Source organism: Hydra vulgaris, chromosome 04 (genome assembly GCF_038396675.1).
Source record: "Hydra vulgaris chromosome 04, alternate assembly HydraT2T_AEP".
Taxonomy (NCBI): Eukaryota; Metazoa; Cnidaria; class Hydrozoa; order Anthoathecata; family Hydridae; genus Hydra; species Hydra vulgaris.
The window spans coordinates 20,476,934-20,496,047 of NC_088923.1; the positions used below are offsets into that span (position 1 = coordinate 20,476,934).

At 28.6% G+C, this 19,114-nt stretch overlaps 1 protein-coding gene across 1 annotated transcript; it reads right to left on the bottom strand.

Annotated features, from left to right (window-relative positions):
* Positions 1–13,410: 13,410 nt before the first annotated feature.
* LOC136079636 (multiple inositol polyphosphate phosphatase 1-like) lies at positions 13,411–16,718 on the bottom strand. The gene is made up of 2 exons (XM_065795732.1): positions 16,650–16,718; positions 13,411–15,863 (listed from the first exon to the last, which is right to left on the bottom strand). Exon 2 carries the CDS (start codon positions 15,453–15,455, stop codon positions 14,523–14,525), a length of 933 nt encoding a protein of 310 aa, XP_065651804.1. The 5' UTR covers positions 15,456–15,863; positions 16,650–16,718; the 3' UTR covers positions 13,411–14,522.
* Positions 16,719–19,114: the final 2,396 nt, after the last annotated feature.

Consider the following 19,114-nt stretch of genomic DNA (forward strand, 5'->3'; position numbering starts at 1 on the left):
TTTTTTATAAGCATATTTCTGAAATAAAGATAAGTTTTTTATTATTTTCTCACCAAGTTCAAATAAACCAGGACCTACAGATATTGGCTTAAAACTGTAATTTCTTTCCATTTCAGTAACCTTAAAAAGCAACTTACCAATAGGTCCAGAAAATCCTGTCTTTGAGGTTGTCTTCCCATCAAGCTCTTCTATTTAATGCCGAAAGCAAAGTTAATTTGCGTGAAGAGAATATATCAGCCATCCTAATTTTCTTTTTAGCTTTATCTCTAAACAATTGATAACACCGCCATTATGACCTGTACTTGTAGCTGTATTATTACAACCAATGAACTTTAAGTTATATTGAACATCATGCAAAATAGAAAATTGAAATATTTTCTTTGCTATATGTTCGTCCGGCTTAATTTGTGATTTTTCACATATATTTATTTTTAATATTTCTTCTTTGGTTAAATGATGAAGATATTTACCATTTTCATTAGTCAAAGTATAGTGATCTTTATAATTAGAAGATAAAATGTTTTGATTTTTTCATTAAATGTCATTAAATGGGTTTTGACACAACTTTTATCAAAGAAAATACTAGAAACATCTTCAGACTCTAATCTATTCTTTGCAAAAATCTGACACTCTCACTTTTAGAGCACTCGTATTCATCATTACTTTTTTGTAAAACGGGTTTTCAAATGGGTACCTTGACCCTTTGTATTTTTTTGCTTAAAAGTATATAAATTTAAGATCTGTTAAAATAAAGCTGCTATTAATAAGTCTTCATTTGTAAAAATTGATTTGTTACTATATTTTATTGACCTGAAAAGGTTACATTTTTAGGCGGAAGTAAAAAAAAAAACCGTATAAACTTCTAGTTAAAATTAAACTTTTCACATTTCACAATAGTTTTTCATCGGAAATTTTTTAACAAAAAAAGTTTTAAAGTTTCATACTTTTTAATATTATATCTTTCGTATTTCGCTTTTGTATTTTTATTTATTTCAACAAACCAATGTTATATAATTGACGTAAAAGAGATAATTTACAATAAATGGTATAAAAACAAGAAAAAAGACATCTGGTTTATTGTCTGGTTTAATAGGTATACAATTTTTGAGAACATAATTGCTTTATTATAAAATTATATTTAATATTTTAATAATATAATATCAATTTCATAGTATTATCAATATTTAGTCATGAATAATACATTTTCTTGTAAAAAATTTGATCAACAAAAACATCGACATTGAAAACAATAACATTGATAAATATTACTTTTCAAATATTATAATCTAATGTATTTAAATTTAATATTAAATACTTCTTACTAATCTTATACTATAATAAAATAATATTAATATAATGTTAATATAATGTTGTTATACAAGAATAATAATAATAATAACAATAATAATAATAATAACAATAATAACAATAATAGTAAAAATAATAATAGTATAATAAAATTTTATCTTAAGCAAAAGGAAGAGACTTTATTCCATTTGAGCTATCAACTCTTGGTGCTGTTCTTCGTGAAGTTATACTCATTAAAAAGAGTTTTCAGAAAAGAAATTATATCCATTAAATGATTTGGTTAGGAAAACAAGATTGGAAATTGTTAAACAATAGAAAAAAGCAAACTCAGACTTTTCATCTCCAGTTATTTTTACGGATAGGTCCATTGACAAAAAGATCAAAAAAGTTTATAATGATGTTCAGGATATTTACAAAAAATGACTAACAAAAAAGTAAATTGACAAAATAATGAAGTTTATGTCACGAATGTCTGATATAACTAACTCCAAATGTGCAATTTTATTCTGTAATGAATCAAGTTGTCTGGAAAGGGAAAAAAAAGTTCATATCGATTGTAAATGTGAAAAGTCTGTGAGGATTTCTATAATTGAATTAGAATTTATTCACTCACAGATAAAAAAAGAGGGAGAAAAGTCTCAAATTATGATAGGATCAGAATACCACACAGAGATTAAAAAGAAGCGAAACGCAATTGAGCGATGTAGTATGAAGAATTTGAAAAAGTTCAAGGAAAAGTATATATGATAAATATTAGCCATTTGAAAAGAACCAATGCTGAGATTTTAGAAAAAAGTAATGATGAATACGTGCTCTAAAAAAAGTTTTTGAAAAATATGTGAGTTAACAGCATGGAATTCTCATTCCGAAATCTTATTGCAGACATTAATTTGCAGCAAAAATAAAATTGATTGGGAATTTGCTTTTAACAAAATTTATAAAACCAGGTATGCTAAAAGGGGTGGGGGTGAGGGGAGGTTGGGAAAGGAAGGAGGGCTTGAAAACCACTTTTAAAACTGTTCTATAATTAATGATATTAATGAAAAAAGTTTTTAAAGTTTTTAAAGTTTTTTTACCATTTATATAGGATAATCTTAAACATATTATGATTTTGGTTCCCCTTCCCATTTGAGTTAAATTTTGAAAACTTAAGGTCTATTTTTGCTGATGTTGTCTTTATTCTGATAAATTTATTTATGTCTTTCTTTAATGTATATAGCTAAAGGCAAAAAAGTTATAAGGGCCAACTTTTTTAATTGAAGTTAAAAAGTAAGGGATGCCCTAATGTTCAAAGCTTCAGTATCAGAGTCAAAGCTAAATGTTCTTAATAATAACATGCGTCTCATGAAAAGTTGCATTATGACTTCTAAAGAGGCTAGTTCAATTAGGTTTCAAAAACTTTTGGCATAGGAATCTGATTTGTTTAACAAACCTACTTTTAAACAAGGGAAACTACAACTAGTAAAGGCAATCAAAATTCCGACTATATCAGAATCCAAAGCGACTAGCATATATTTCAAGACTGTCAATCTGATGGTTCTTTGAATTAAAAAAAATGTTAAGCTTAGGACATTTTTTTGGAGATAAAATTACAGGTCAACAACAATTATGGATGCGTTACAAGTTCTGTGACAAGTGTTTCTGTGGATCTTGCTGTTCTACTTTGGTCGACGATAGGAGCAAGAATTGCCAATAAACATACAAAGCTTATTTAAATTAAAATAGTATTTTTTTTTTAATTTAAAAAACCTTTTTAACTTAACTGAAAAATCTATTTTTAATTTTATTAACCAATGGCGTAGCGAAAGTGAGAAAGACCAAATTAATAAAATAGCTGACTAATTATAATAAAAATAAAAAATAATACTATTTATACTTAAAATGGCTTTTTTTATGTGTTTCTTGTTGTTTTTTGAGCCCTGGGCAACGCCCTCTTTGATGGAATTACCTGACATTATTTCATCATTTTACAATAAAATAACATTTAAAAATTTCAGTAATGCCCAAAGTGCACAGAGTCTTTTTCCATGTGCCACATTTCATCAGCATTCATGGACAAAACCTTGGAGTTCTCAGTGAACAGGTAACAGAGGTTTTACATGCCAATTTCAAGATGCACTGGGAGGGTTACTAGAGACAACCAATTCACCCTGAGTATGGTCATAATTTGCTCAAGAGTGTTCTCAAATACAATTGCAAGTACTTAAAAAGTCAAGTCTAGCTCAATAACCACAAAGCCATTAAGAAGTCATTAAAATACCAAAAGAAGAATATTTGAAAGAATGGAGTATTATGCAGAAAATCTTTAGAAATTTTATACATTATTTTGTCTTTGAGTGAAATTGCTTATGTACTTAGTATTTCTTTTGTAATTTATTTTGTTAGAATTATTAAAACCTTTTTAAAAAATTGAATATCAGCAAACATGTATTTTTTTCAAGGTTTTAGTGATATATTGCTTATAGGTATACTTGAGATAGACACATATACATTCGTCAAATATTCAAAAAAGCAGTAATTTTATTCATCAAATTCAAAGCGAAATTTCCTCCTTGGATGCCAGTAGAAGATTTAGATTTTTATATTTTAGTTACCCAAGGGTATATATTTGTCCCCTCAAAGGGGCAACAGCAGATTTTTTTGGTCACGTTACATATGATTTTTACAGGGTGTGATTACTAATACCGAAAAATCTTTCAACGCAAGTATTTGTTATGAACTTTTTTATATTTTTATTTACACGACTTTTATATTATAACAGTATGAAATCATTTTGTAGGTAAAGTTTATGTTCAAAACATATATTTTAAGTATACATTAATTTTCATAGTTACCGTTAATTGAAGATCAATTTATTTTTTGTTATAATTTTGTTTAAGGCAAAAAGTGGCAAAAAATTTATGGTGCACTGTTATTTACATACATTGAACAGTAGATTTACATAATAAAATTATAAAACACTTGTTAAATTAATGTGTCAATAACCGCATAAAAGAACGTTTTAATTGATATTTAATCTTTATTTAAAGAAATAAAAATAAAAAAATTAGAAATAGAACACTGGAATTACAAAATTTGAAATTACAGTGATCTGATTGTAGTTTTTTTTATTTAAAAAAAAAAAACAATATCAAAAATATAACTTTATTTAAATTAATTTCTAAATTACAAATGATGGGAGGTGGTGAGAGGGCTATCTTTGTAAGTGATGGCAAGTGATGAGTGGGCTACCTTTGATGATGTGTCATTGCATGTGGTGTATTTCTTTTGAAGAAAAATTTTTATGATATATATTTCCATATATTATGCATATCATACAAATTTAGTATTTAATTTAAAATTTTAAATAAATAAATAGTTTTAATTTTACGAAGTATATTAATTGTGTATTTATGTAGCTTAAAGTAAAAATAAAAACGATATTGCCTTTAGAGCGTTTACACAGTTTAGTTATCCATATTAGACACTTACTTTTACAAAAAATTTCCTATTTTAGGCAAAGTTTTCGTATACAAACATATATGTGATGCTAAGGAGGACGGATCAGGACAATAGGCATAACGGGACAGTTATGCATAAAGCCTAATGTTTCAGCTAAAAAAAATTTTCAGAAGACATTTTTAATTATTGTGTTACATTATTGTAAAAAAAAATTAATTTTAGAAGTTCCAAAATACATTAAAAGCACCAAAATTTATCAGTAAATTTATCGCGAAAAAAAACGATTTTTCATTTTCTTAAACCATTCAATGACAAAAGGACATTCTTCTGACGTCTGGACGTCCGTGAAACGTCCAACGGACGTCCCCCGGATAACGTGTGCCCACAGGGAAATTATTTGGGGTAAAAGAATATATTTTTTGCAAATGGCCATAGTTTCTGTTATACATTATGCGTTCAAATATTTGTGAGAAAACGGATAATATGGATATAGATCTATAATTCGAGATATTGGAACTATCACTGCCTTTAAAAATTGGGTAAACTTTAGCTACTTTTAAATATTAGGAAATATGCCTTCATTTATTGAAAGTTTAATAATATAATACAAAAGTTTGTTGATGATTTTGTTCTTTAAACTACTATATTAGCTGATATTCCATCAAAACCCGGAGATTAATTTATTGTTAAAGATGAGAAAGCATCCTCAATTCTATTACTTTTATTTTACTGCCGAATAATAGATTATTGTTAGATGAAATTACATAGGTTTTAAATAAATCAATTGGATTTTACTAGCTAAACGTACTGCAACGTTTGTAACGTATTTCTTAAACTCTTTTGAGATTTGCATAGGGCAGGTAATAGTAATATCATTTGCATTAATAATGAAAGGAAGTAATAAACTACTTTTATTACAACCCATAATATTGTTAACTACATTTCCACAGAGCCTTCAAGAGCTCGAATGGCGCCCGGGTCAAAATGGAGAACGACCCCCTTCTTTTAAACCAAGAAGTTACAAATTTTAAAGTTTTGTGAACGCAGTAATTATTTATTTCTAATACAGCACATTGTATTTCTGTTTTATTAATACTTTTGTGGATTAAGAAACGGTTCATTCATCAAAACTGACATATGAATCAACATATTAATTTTAAAACTAAAAACTAAAAAATCAATCAACAAAATCTTCAAGAAAAGTTAAAAATGAATTTATTGAGCTCTAAGTATAGATGACATCATCGTAGCTCACCATTTTAGCTTCAATCAAAATAATCAAATATGAGTAATACAATCCTGACCCATGATTGAACGGAGAGAGTTTTTTACAATTTTTAGTTTACTAAATGATTGTTCACCCTCAGCAACTGACCTAAAAAAGGGGTTCAAGCTTCTTCTCAAAAATTTGATGGAGTAGCTGCATTGGATTTCCTTGCTTAAAATTTGTTTTGCGAGCATTGTTAAAACAGCAAACTTCAATGAGATCTTCTTTGTTCACATCTCTAGGATAAAGCCGTGCAAGTTCTCAAGGTTTATTTTAAACGGAAAGATCATCTTTTTTCATCCAGACAAATGAAAACGTATTGCTTGCAACGAATCTTAAATCAATCTGCTGGATCAGACTATATAAACCAACATTAAAAACGTTTACTTTAAATTCTTTTGTTTGGCTGTCGTGGAAATGGGCTGTGTTTGATGCCTCGTCGTAAAAGCGCTTTAGTTTACGCTTTCTTTTAGTAGCGAGATCAGTTTCGAATCCTAGCGGTCCAGTTACAACTACAACCTCTTGCCTGATAATTTTCTAACCAAGAGCCTTTAATCTGTTTAAAATCTTTCAGCTACTGTCCAATCAAATGTAGCTCGTCATCAATGGTAACGGATTCAGATTGTAGAAGACGACTAACGTCCTTAACAGCAGTAAGGGTTTTGTACCAAATTGTAACTGGCAATACAAATTCAAAAGATTATAATCATTTTTTTAAGTCACTTGCTTGGCTAAGCTGTTCACTGGTCAGATCCAGATTTTCCATGGCATGTTTAAGAGCTGCCAACATTTCTCTTGGCCTCTTGGCAAGTGGTTTTATAAAGTCGGTACGAGAGCTCTCTCTTGTCATTAAAAGTCTATGCTGTAAAATTCCAGTCGCTTCAGTGAGGATCGACTATCGGTTAACACTTGCACTAAAAAATACGTAACAAAATTCAACATTTTAAAAAATACTTTAATCTCAATGGCTGGTTCAACTGCGTGCACACCAGCCAAGCTCAAATTGTGAGCGCTACAGGGAACGTACAAAGCTTCCGAATAATTTTGCCTTACTAAGGCTTGAGCTTTCCTTTTAAGCACCTGAAATATTGGATCCATTATCGTGTCACTGATTGCGACAGTTTTGAATATTCATACCTAGCCTTAAAATCGCATCATTGATAAGCTTAGCTATATCGACCCTTTTCTTCATCTCGAAAGCTTCAACACACAAGAATCGTTATTTAAGTTGCCAGCGATTAGTTTCTTTTTCATAGAGGAGAAAACGAATAACAAAGGTTATCTGCTCAGTTCGAGATATAATGATGCTACCATTGACTATGATTGTGAAATAGATACCATCCTAGATTTCTTCGATAACTGCGCTTCGGATGACACCACCATATTCTCTGATGAAATAATTTTGAGACGGCGGAGAGAAGTAAATGCACTCATTCCGGAGCCCTCTTGTTGATACGTTTTACATTTTTCAAATGGGATTCAATAACTGTGTTTTGTCGACCAATAAACTCCATATCAGCAAAAAAGTTTCCATTTTCTTTCCCATTTATGTGTGATGTTTTGCAAATATAGTTGTATATAATAATTTTAATTAGTTTATTACGATAGTTATATAAATAATTAAAATTGATATTGAGAGAACTTATAATGAATGACTAGAAAAGCTAAATTCCTAGAAGCCAAGAAAAAAGTCACATCAGAAGTTCTATGAATAACTGTTTTCCATTTAGCTGATTCAGAATATATTCACTTCTGGAGCTCTGAATAGTTACCATATCACTTACCAGTGAGCTGGTAAGACGATTGTATGCTTCTTTCCAATCTATGTTGAACTTTTGGTACAATGGGTTGGATTGATACTGCTTGACACAATTTTTTAGTTTCCTCATTTGATTTCTAGCTCCTCCGTTCCAACGAAGAAGTGACAATTACCCGCTTTTGAATACTGCTTTCGTGCTTGGGGTCCCTTTAAAATAACTTCATCTTGATCTTTTTGACTTAAAACAACTGGTCTCAAAGAGGAGTAAGCATTATTTATTACCAAGTCAGGTTGAAAATCACATTTTTTGCTGTTAGATAAAGTTCCTCCTTCTGATGAGCCATTTTGAAATTCATTTAACTCAATAATGAGTGCAGCAAAGATGCAAAAACTCAAATATTTGATATTTGAGTTCTAGACCTGGCCAGGTCTAGGTAGAAGAAAGTTGGCTTATTTTTCTAAAAAATACAACATTACAATTTTCTCCTTTGCTTCAACAGTCGATAAGCAGCCGTTGCGCAGTGGTAGAACATTTGCCTCAGAAACACAGGATCCGTGGTTCTAACCCCACCTCTGGGCAAGTTTTGCGACATCGGTTAGGAATGAGGCGTGAACTTCCAATTAAATGCTCATCCGCGGCGCTCTGTGATAAAACCGTAATGACGTCTTGGGGCACCTAAATAAAATAAAACAAAAAAAAAACACTACTTGAAAAACTAACGCTTTTATCGTAAAGTTGACAATATTGTCTCGTCTTGCTTTAACTTCTTCAACAATCAAGTTTTTCACCCATAGAACGCAGTTCCATAGGAGAGAAACTTGTAGTGCGTTCTACGTGATTCATGTGTGAGAAACTTGGTAGTGCATTCAACGCACTACCTAACAAATTTGTTGGTGCTGTCAAAGTTAACTGTTTCAATGACTCAGTCTTGACTGATTAACTACCATTTTAATTACCACAGTACATCATCTTCCGTGCAGTCGAGCACTAGCTGGCATGGTAACTGTTGATGTGCTTACGAAATACGCCCGGTTCCGTCTAATTCAATAACAACTAAATCCTATTTTTTTTAAAAAAAAATAGTATACAAAAAATTATAATAATAAAATTTAAAAATTAAGTTATTTTCGTGTGCATTTTTATTCCGAAAACTAAAGTTTTAACTTCACATACAAAAACTAAGCAGATTTAACATTTTCAGTCATTAAAATGTTTTCTATTTATTGTAAAAAAAAAAAAAAAAAAAAAAAAAAAAAACACAAAAAACCCAACAGATCCGGCGATCCTTAAGGCTTGGCGCACGGGTCAATTTGAAAAAAAAAGTATTTATAGTTTTTTGTAAATGTTTTTTTTTTCAATACTCCAATTTTTGAGAAATTTGTAATAAAGTTTTTGTTATATATATAAGTTTTGTTCTTCTAAGGATTAGCAATTGTTTTTGCTTTCGTTTTCATTATTTCATCTGGAAATATTTTATTGCATACACTAGTGGCCATTGAAATAAAGCCAGCAGCAAATTTTTGGAAAATACACAGTTTACTCTAGCAACAAGGTCTAGTAGGCATATTATCAAATGCAATTTTAACCTTACAATACACTGAATAAAGTTCTAGCTCAAACGATGAATAAAAGTCACAGGATATCCTTTATTTTTAAGCACAGCATTAATGCGATCAGGCATGCTATGAACAAGTGTTCTACAGTATTCCGGTGTTATTTCTGTCGTCCACACACGCTTCAAAACCTCTTTCAGGTCTTTTGCTGATGTAGGACGATGTGCAGCAACTTTCCTTTTCATAATTTGCCAACAATTTTCAATCACATTTAGATCAGGTGAATTTGATGGCCAATTGGAAAGAAGTTCAATGTTGTTGTCTGAAAACCACTTTTGGACAATCTTTGCGGTGTGACAAGGGGCTGAGTCTTGTTGCATAATTGTTGCTCCTGAGATGTTCATTTGGATTTGAAGCTTACTTTCAAGAACCTCCAAGTACTTTTTGGCATTGACCTTTTCCCCTTTATCGAAGATATGCAGTCCACACCGACTACTTGCTGTGATGCCACCCCAGATCATGACGCTTGGTGGATGTTTGACAGTTTCGATGGTGTATTTGGGATTGAATCGCTGAGAGGCAGGACGTATGACATAATTGTAACCAGGGCCTCGTAGCTGCTGAAAGGTACTTTCATCTGTGAACATGACTCTCTCCCACCACTCCCTTGACTTGTCTTTCATCGCACGGCAAAACTTCAATCGCTGGAGGAGTTGTTGTTTCGTGATTAGAGGTTTCTTCGCTGGTCTGCGAGCTACAAGACCAAAGTCATTTGACAGACGTCTCCTAACAGTCACTTGAATACCCCTGTCACTAGCTAGGCTTGCAACGCGTGCAGAAGAAGTATGCGGACTAGACACAACAATGCTCTACAAATAACGATCATCACGATGATTTGTTTTTCGTACTCCCTTGCAGTTGGAACGTCGTGAAACACCTCCAGATCTTAAAACATTCTCAACGGCACCTCCAGAAATCTTCAGTTTCTTTGCAATATCACGCTGAGAATAACGCTCAGCATTCAATGTTACAATTTGCCCCTTTACAAAATCATTAATATCTGGCTTTTTCCCCATTATCACACTAAAATAAGCAATAACAACATTATAGTTTTTCAGCAAGAAATCATGAAATTTAATTAAATACTAAGCCAAACACGTGTATAATATGCATAACATAAATAATAATGACGTCATATATAAACAAACCGAACGGCATGACGTTGTTCTTACTTTTTTATACATATTTCATTTTACAGCAAAATCATCAAGTGGCTTTAATTCAATGGCCACTAGTGTATATTAAAAAACTTATTGAAAAAACATGCTTCATTAGTATTATGACATTCATAGATTTTTTTCCGTTTCTCGTCATATAGTTTTTGCAATGAGTTATTAGTATTTAATGTTGATGGATTATTAATTTTAATGTAAATAGAAAAGTGATCTCTAATTTCTGTCTTAAAATTTCCTAAAAAGTGGTAATTTATCATTTAAAAGTGTTTTTCATGTAAAAAAGTAAATTATGGCTTTCAAATTTTTGAAGGTTAATCATAATAAATATGTACACACTGTGTGTGAAATCAATTCAAAGAACTGAAGTATCTATATATTTTAAATTTTCTTTTCTAGACACCAACACCATTTAAAAATATTATCTCTTATTTAAACATAACTTTTTTAAATATCATAATTACATATAGTCTTTTAACATCTTTATTAGTATATAGCAAATAATAAATATCTCATTTAAACATCGAATCTTAAGAGCGACTTTCTGTAAAATTCAGACAGAGCTCAATTGTGATCCTCTTCAAAATCAGACAGAGCTCAATAGTGACCCTCTTCAAAATCAGACAAAGCTCAATAGTGACCCTTTCAAAATTGCTAATTTTTTAACATGTTATTACTATTCATATTAGAAGCTAAATTCCAAAAAATTATAAAAAAGTATTAATTGGTTCTTTAGATATTAGATGTCTAAAGTTTGACTAAACTTTTAGAAATATTGACCAAATTGTGTCAAAGATATTTTTCAACTCGAAAAAAAAGCGAAGTAAATACTTTACAACAAGTATTCCACTTGATTAATGTTTATTGGCTAGTTCAGACCAAAAATTAATAAAATTGGTAAAGGAAATTTTTTCCTTTACCAATTTTATTAATTTTTGATGTCAAAAAATCATGGTTCAAAATACTTAAAAACTGATTTTTTTGTCATTTTTGATCTTCGTTTTCATTCAAAGCCGCAATTATCCCACAGTTTTTTTTGTTATTATAAATCTTTATCTAGTTTAGTAACTAAAAGTATAAAAACACCTAGGGGGAAGCAAAAGCTTTGCCGCAAAATCGAACTTAAAAACGAAATTTTAATCTTTTTATGCATTGATTGTAACATGATAATGATTAAAGCCCTGGGTTCACTGTTAAATTCAATTTAAAAAAACTTGTATTGACCTTTAATCTACTTATTTATAAAAAATTATATTATTGCAATAGTTCATTGCAATATTGCAATAGTTCATTAAAAGTAACGTATAAATAGTATAGATATTTTCTTCGCTTCTATATTTATTTATAAGCGCTTGAACTCATTATTTTTCCTTGTTACTCTATCATATTTTTTGAGTATAATTTATCTAGGCGAAACTGATTTAGAACTGATTCAGCAATAGAGATAACAGAGGAAACACTTTGATCACAGCGATATAAAATTCTTAGGTAAACATGCTTATTGAGAATGTTATTTTGTTGTTAAAAAAACCTCTATATGCATACTTATGCTCTTCTTCCCAAAGTAGTCCTTCTGACCCTCTCTAAACTTTACGGGTAATATCTTTTGTGAATAGTCTTTCAACCAAAATGCTGTTTTGTTATCTAGTTGTTTATTTGCATCATTCTTTGCCTATTTCTGTTGTGCATCTCTTAAGAGGTGTTTTATATACTCTGTGATGCTGCCTATTGCCTACACCAACATTATTTTCATTTTCTATTTGGTTGACTTCGTCTAAAACTTCAAACAGCTCATTGCATTCATTGCATACAGAATCATTTAAAATGCTACATGATTGCATTTTAATGTTTTTTAGGGTCAGAAAGGCCAAATCGAGTTAAACGTGTTGCTATTTCATTTTCCAAATAGCTGCTATCAAGTTTATTTTAGTTTTTAAACATCTTTTTCATCTTTCAAGTTTCTCAACAGTTGATTTTTTATTGAACATATTTGCGAATTGTTCAAGTGTTGCAAATGCATTCATCCCAGCAGCAGCTGTATCGTTTAAACTAGCCAGGCATTTTCTATGAGCTGGTTTAATTCCATCTAGTATCCGCATTAAACATGAGTTAGACAGAGGCTCGTACACAATTTCTTTGCAACTTTCCCTTTATAAAGCAATGGTGTGACTGTTTTTTGCAGTTAGAATGGCTATAGTTTCAACAACACCACTGCTATACTTTATTTTGGAAATACCACAAGAAGCGTCTTCTAACAGTCCGCTTAAAAAGATAAAATCTAAAAAATGTTCACATTTCGGAATTGAAGGTCTACTTTTTGTAAATAAATTCTTTTGGTGTAGTACAAAACCTTTTTGTGAGGCTTTCCGTTTTCTGACAAATCCTATTTTCTATTTTGTGCACTTAAATGCGTTGCATTTAAATTGCTTTATGTATTTACTATGATCAATAAATGCCGAAATTACAAGTTGACTTGTTGATCCACTGTTTTTATACATTTCTACAAGTTTTTCAATTTCATCTGGAATATCTATTTCGGCATTTTCATCACCTTCAAGCACTTTTAAAAACTCTTCCAATTGTCTTGAAGGTTTTCTCTATACGTTTATATTTCTTTCGCATTTGTTGCTTTATGAATTCATTGATAAGCTGTGGATAATCTGAAAAAAAGCTGTGGATAATCTGTGAAAACTGTGGGATAATCGCGGCTTTGAATGAAAACGAAGATCAAAAATGACAAAAAAAACAGTTTTTGCGTATTTTGAACCATGATATTTAGACAAAGAAAAAATTTCGCTCTACCTTATATTGGTGAATCCAATAGACACTTAACAACAACGATTTCTGAACATTTATATCTTGAATATTTCTTTATCATGAAGTATAATAAAAAAGATTATAACTTTTACTAGCATTAAATTCTCACTATATTTTTAAGTTTTATATTTCTATAAACTATTTAATCACTATAAACTATTGCATACTATTTAAATGCTTCAAAGAAAAAGAAAAATGATTATAAACTGATAAAATAAAAATCATTAAAACTGTATCAATTATTATTTATAATCAAATATGAAACAAGTTTTTATAAAGCTAATAGTTTTTTCACTTGAACTTTGATGATAATATCCAGAAGCGATTTTACGGGGGTGTGTGGGGTGTCAACTCTCAACCCCTCCACCCCCCAAAGATAGTGATTTTCAAGTTATAGTCGGTTTTTTCACGAATTTAGTCGGCTTGTCGGGTATTGGACACAATTCAGTCGGTTAAATTTTTGTTTTGAGGACTATTTTTTTTTTAAAAGCCAGTATGTACTTTTTGAGGATTCACACCTCACCCCCTCACCCCTCCCCTCCTCCTCAATTTATTCGAAGAATTGGTTCTGATCATATCGAAAATCAAACTTTTAAATTTTAGTTTTTAACTTGCGTTAATTTTTTGATTTTAAATTTATCACTATTTTTGTAAATAAAGAAATAATTAAAGTTAGTCAATATTTTTATTTAAAAAAAATAATTTTAGTGAGAATCGTTTTAGAAAATCTAAAATTAAAGTTTAAATTTAGATTGTAAATGACTGGTGTTATTACTCTCAACATATTTGAATAAAGTTACTAATTAAATTACTAAATGAAGACCACAGGGGAAAAAAGCACATGTTACATTTTCCAATTATGTGAGTTATGTCCTCTACTATGTAAACATAAGCCTGAAGGTTAGCAAAATAATAAAATCCAACCCATAAAAAGGCTTATGTAATGCTACAGAAACATCCAAAGAAAAGAAAGTACATACAGACATTGCAACTTTCAAAGACAAAATTTCATTTAGCTCAAAAGTGGAAATGTGTGACATGTGCCTTTTTTCCCCTGTAGTCTTCAAATGTAATCAGATAAAATGTTTTTTTGCTATATAAAAATAAAAAAAAAGACAACCGTAAAATACAATGCAACAAATTCCTAATTTATAGTTTTACTTCTACTATGATTGTTTTCACACATGCTTTCGTAATTACATTTTTCTGCGATGCTTTCGTAGCATTCCAGAAATTTAGAAAAACTACAATCTTCTTTTGAATCACAGCATGGAATCTTTACGAGATGCTCGTTCACCGAAAGTTGAATTTTATAATTGTCATCATCGCATTTATAAAGAACGAAATAGATGTTCGCTGAAAAAGGCGCCAAACAAGATGCACGAAATATTCTTGCCTTCATTTCTTTATAATTACTAGCAGTTAAATAACCTTCATTTAAGTACACTCCAAGTAGTGCAAGAAATGGAACAATAGTTTCTGAATGACCAGATCGAAATATACCATTAAAACTTTCAGTACTATTTATAATCGTTGCAGTTTTTAATGTTTTCACAATATCCGCAAGTAAAGGACAACTAGATTGATAGGTTATTGGAAATACCTTAGAAGATAAGTAAAAATCTTCTAAATCAAAATAATACTCTATGACTTGCAGATCGTCATTATCAAACATTGAACAAAAACCAGTATCCATGGTACCGCTAAACATTCCGATTTCATACGAACAATAAATATACATAATTTTTAAATGGTTTACTTCGAGAGAAAATGATAAACCAAGTTTGCGTTTTACTTTTTCCAGAACATTGTTCATTTCAGTTCCCTTACCAAACTTTTTCATCTCTTCCTTGGTTTCTTCATTTTTTTCCACCTTATCAGTATAACTTTTACACATCTTATAAAATTCTAATTCCTTGCTGCTGTCACATGGATACGTTTGAATTGCAATAGGCTGGATGCGACACGCTCCTAGCGTTCCAGTATTTTCAAACAAACCTGCTGCCAAAGAGTTTGAACTATGAACAGTACGTAATTTACAAGTGCTTTCAAATTTATATACAGTGGAGAACGGCATTTTTTAAACAAATCTGAAAATCTTTCGCGAATTCTCTTTCCATTTTCGTACAACTCTTTCTCTCCTATTTCGTTAAGCAAACTATGTTCTTCTTTTTTAAACAGATTTTTTGTTGGAATTATGATATTCAAAAATATTGTTTTTTTTTTTATCAATTTGATTAGTTTATTCATTTCACTTACATCTTTATTGCTTGGGTATCGGTTGCCATGTCATGAGACCATATTTATTTGGATAGGTTTGTAGTTTTTGGGTGCATTGTTTTCTGTAAAATTGTTCCCAATAAAAGTATATGGTGTTTTTGTTGAAAATAAAGGTTGTTTAGGGCAGTTTGTTGCGAATACATAAGCAGTAAATATTATAAACAGTAAGCAATTAATTTGCTTTCTGATCATTTTTTCTGTTAAACTAAAAATAAAAAGAGAATAATTGGATGACATAGCGCCAAACCAACGATTAAGTTGAAATAAGATTATTGGACTCAAAGCTTAAAGGTTTTCAATAAATTCCACTATACACTTAAAAGTTTTAAATATAGTTTATTGTTGTTTGCAAACACTACCTAAATCATTTTTTAACATAATTTAGTTTTTTTTTGACTTTGTTTTAAGGTTGGTTTGACGCTTAACCTGTCTTAAGTCTGATTGTGACCAGTCAACTTAATTTACGTTTTTAAATCGCGTTTAAAATCGTTTATTTATCTATTTTGACATTTTGTGAAAATTTTTCAAATGACCAAAGTAAAATAAAAAACAATATAACTTAAACAAAAATAATCAATAGATTTTAGTTCAGAAATCGCCAGAACAAAATATAGCATTTAAAACACCTAACCATACATTGACAATATATGTATAAAAATCTGATAAACATAAACACAAAAATAAATCTAAAATAACAACAAGACAAAATATCAACTTCGGGTTCAAGGTAGCCACTGCTAATACGATTTACAAAAACAGTTTTATAAGAGTCTTATAAGAGATGGGAGGCATACCTTGTAAACAAGTTAATCAAAACAACTGCAAATTAACTACCATAATATGTGTATACATATATATATGTATGTATGTGTGTTTGTATGTATGTGAAAATTTTGTAATTTTTAAATTTTTAGACCATTGAATTTAAGTAAAGATCCAGAAGCTAAAAAAAAAAAAAAACAGGAAAAGAAAAAAGCCTAATTTTTCTTACCGCTTTTCAACGATTTTCTAAGCAACATGCAACATGTTTTGTTTAAATATTATCATATATACTTTATTATACGTAAATAATATATCAATATATCAATATATATATATATATATATATATATATATATATATATATATATATATATATATATATATATATATATATATATATATATATATATATATATGTATGTATATATATATATATATATATATATGTATATATATATATATATATATATATATATGTATATATATATATATATATATATATATATATATGTATATATATATATATATATATATATATATATATATATATATATATATATATATATGTATATATATATATATATATATATATATATATATATATATATATATATATATATATAAATAGATATCAAAATATAAAATCTTATTTTTGTTTCTGTTTAAAATTTGCTTTATATTCACGGGTTTGTCACTTAGTTTAGGAATAAGGATAGTTAAGTAAACAAAAATAATTCTTTGACTCGATATTAAATCGAACTTTTTGTATTAAATTGAAACATAAAAAAATGTTTCTTAAGAAACAGCTTTATTGGATAAACATTACGCTGTTTCAAAAATCTAATTCAGTATAACTTTAACTATATTTATTTTTCTGGTTTTTATGCTCCTTTTAATAAAGTTATTTACATATTTTTCAATTGGTTTGTCTTAAATTTCTACAAATCAAAATATTTTCTTTAATAATTAACGTAATATTTCTTTATAAGTACAAATACAATAAAGTTTCTTTATAAATACAAATATTGAAATTTCTTTGAAAAGTACAATAAAGTTTATTTGTATAGTTTGTTTTTTGAAATACAAATACAGTAAAGTTTCTTTATAAATACATATACAGTTTTTTTACTCAGCAAACGCTGATAATGACATTGGTTTAAACATTACAAATTTTTCAGTAAACAAAATTCCCAGTTGAAGTAAATCGTTATTTGCACGACACTCTTTTTTATTTCAATAAAAAGTATTAGGGTAATTACTCCATAAGTCCTCATATTTTCTTTAAAACTTTTTGGGTATTGCATTTTACAAGGAAAAGTTCATACAAAATATGTTGAGTCAAAATATTGAACGGTTCCCGAGATTTTGCAATTTTAATGCTGACTTGGTTGCTTTGACATAATACGAAATATGACAAAAAAATAATAAAAATAAATGTTAATAATGTTCTTTCGATAGAGAATTCAAAAACTCGTTAGAACAATAAAGTATTAAGTGTACGTGTTTAACAATTAGGAAAACAACTAATTTATTTAACCTAACTTTTAGATCTTATATCTCAAAAGATCCTGTTTAAATTTTTTTTTGGTTTTAACATTTTTTAATTACTTATGATCTTACTTGCAACAAAAATTCTAACTGAAAAAACAATAGAAATTATATAGAACTAAAATTTGAAAGGTATACCACTTTACATAATTAGATTGACAATTGATTTATTGCCAATTATTATTATATATTAATTAGATTGACTTTAATTTAATTATTATATATATTTAATTATTATATATATTAATTAGATTATCTTTAAAATTGATAAACGCATCCTATTTTGTTCTCACATAACAAGTTTTATAAAAAAAACTGATCAAGCGTGATATGGATATGTATTTGTTTTTAAAATTTTTCAATTATGTATTTTATAAAAAGTTAAATTGAGAAACATTTTTTTTCTATAAAATTTTATTTGAGTAAAATTAACAATATTTAACAGTGCAATACATTTTACTAAAGAACGAATCTAAAAATGTAAAAGTTATTTCTACTTTAAAAATTTTTTAGTTGTTTACTAGAAGAAACATTTTAGTTTTACTGTAAGAAATGTATTCTTTTTACCAAGTTATTTATCTTATTAAGATATGTTCAATTGGCTCAGTGATATCAGAGTCATGTCAAGTAGGATAGAGTAAAAGGTTCTATAGAAAATAAAATCTTATTTAATTTGATATAATAGTGATGAATCATTGCCTTCTAGTGTAGCTAGTCAATAAAAAAAATGTTTTTGAAAATTTATCCATAAGATCTTCAATCAAACAACATCGCATTAGGTTCTGTGTGTAAAAAAATTTTTAAAGTAAAATTTTAAAAATAAATTTGCGCACTAGCAAAAAAAAAAAAAAAAAAAAATTAAATAGTTCTTAAATAATTTAGAATATGATTTCTGCATACAAAATAAACAAAGTTAATTACATGATACAAAAAAAAAAGGAGTTAAAAACAAATTTTCTGATAAATGAGGACACTTAAATTTAACTGGGCACTTAAATTTGTTTTCTTTATAGTTTTGGTCAACTTTAAATTACTTTTTTGTTAATTTATATTTATAATCAGATAAAATTTTAAACTCTAATCAAAAGTAAAAATTAAACCTTTTTTAGAACTTTTTATATATGTATATATAATTATATACAAATA

Bases quoted from the DNA above. Each gene is read 5' to 3' on its own strand.
- LOC136079636 (XM_065795732.1), bottom strand. From the start codon at position 15,455: ATGCCGTTCTCCACTGTATATAAATTTGAAAGCACTTGTAAATTACGT.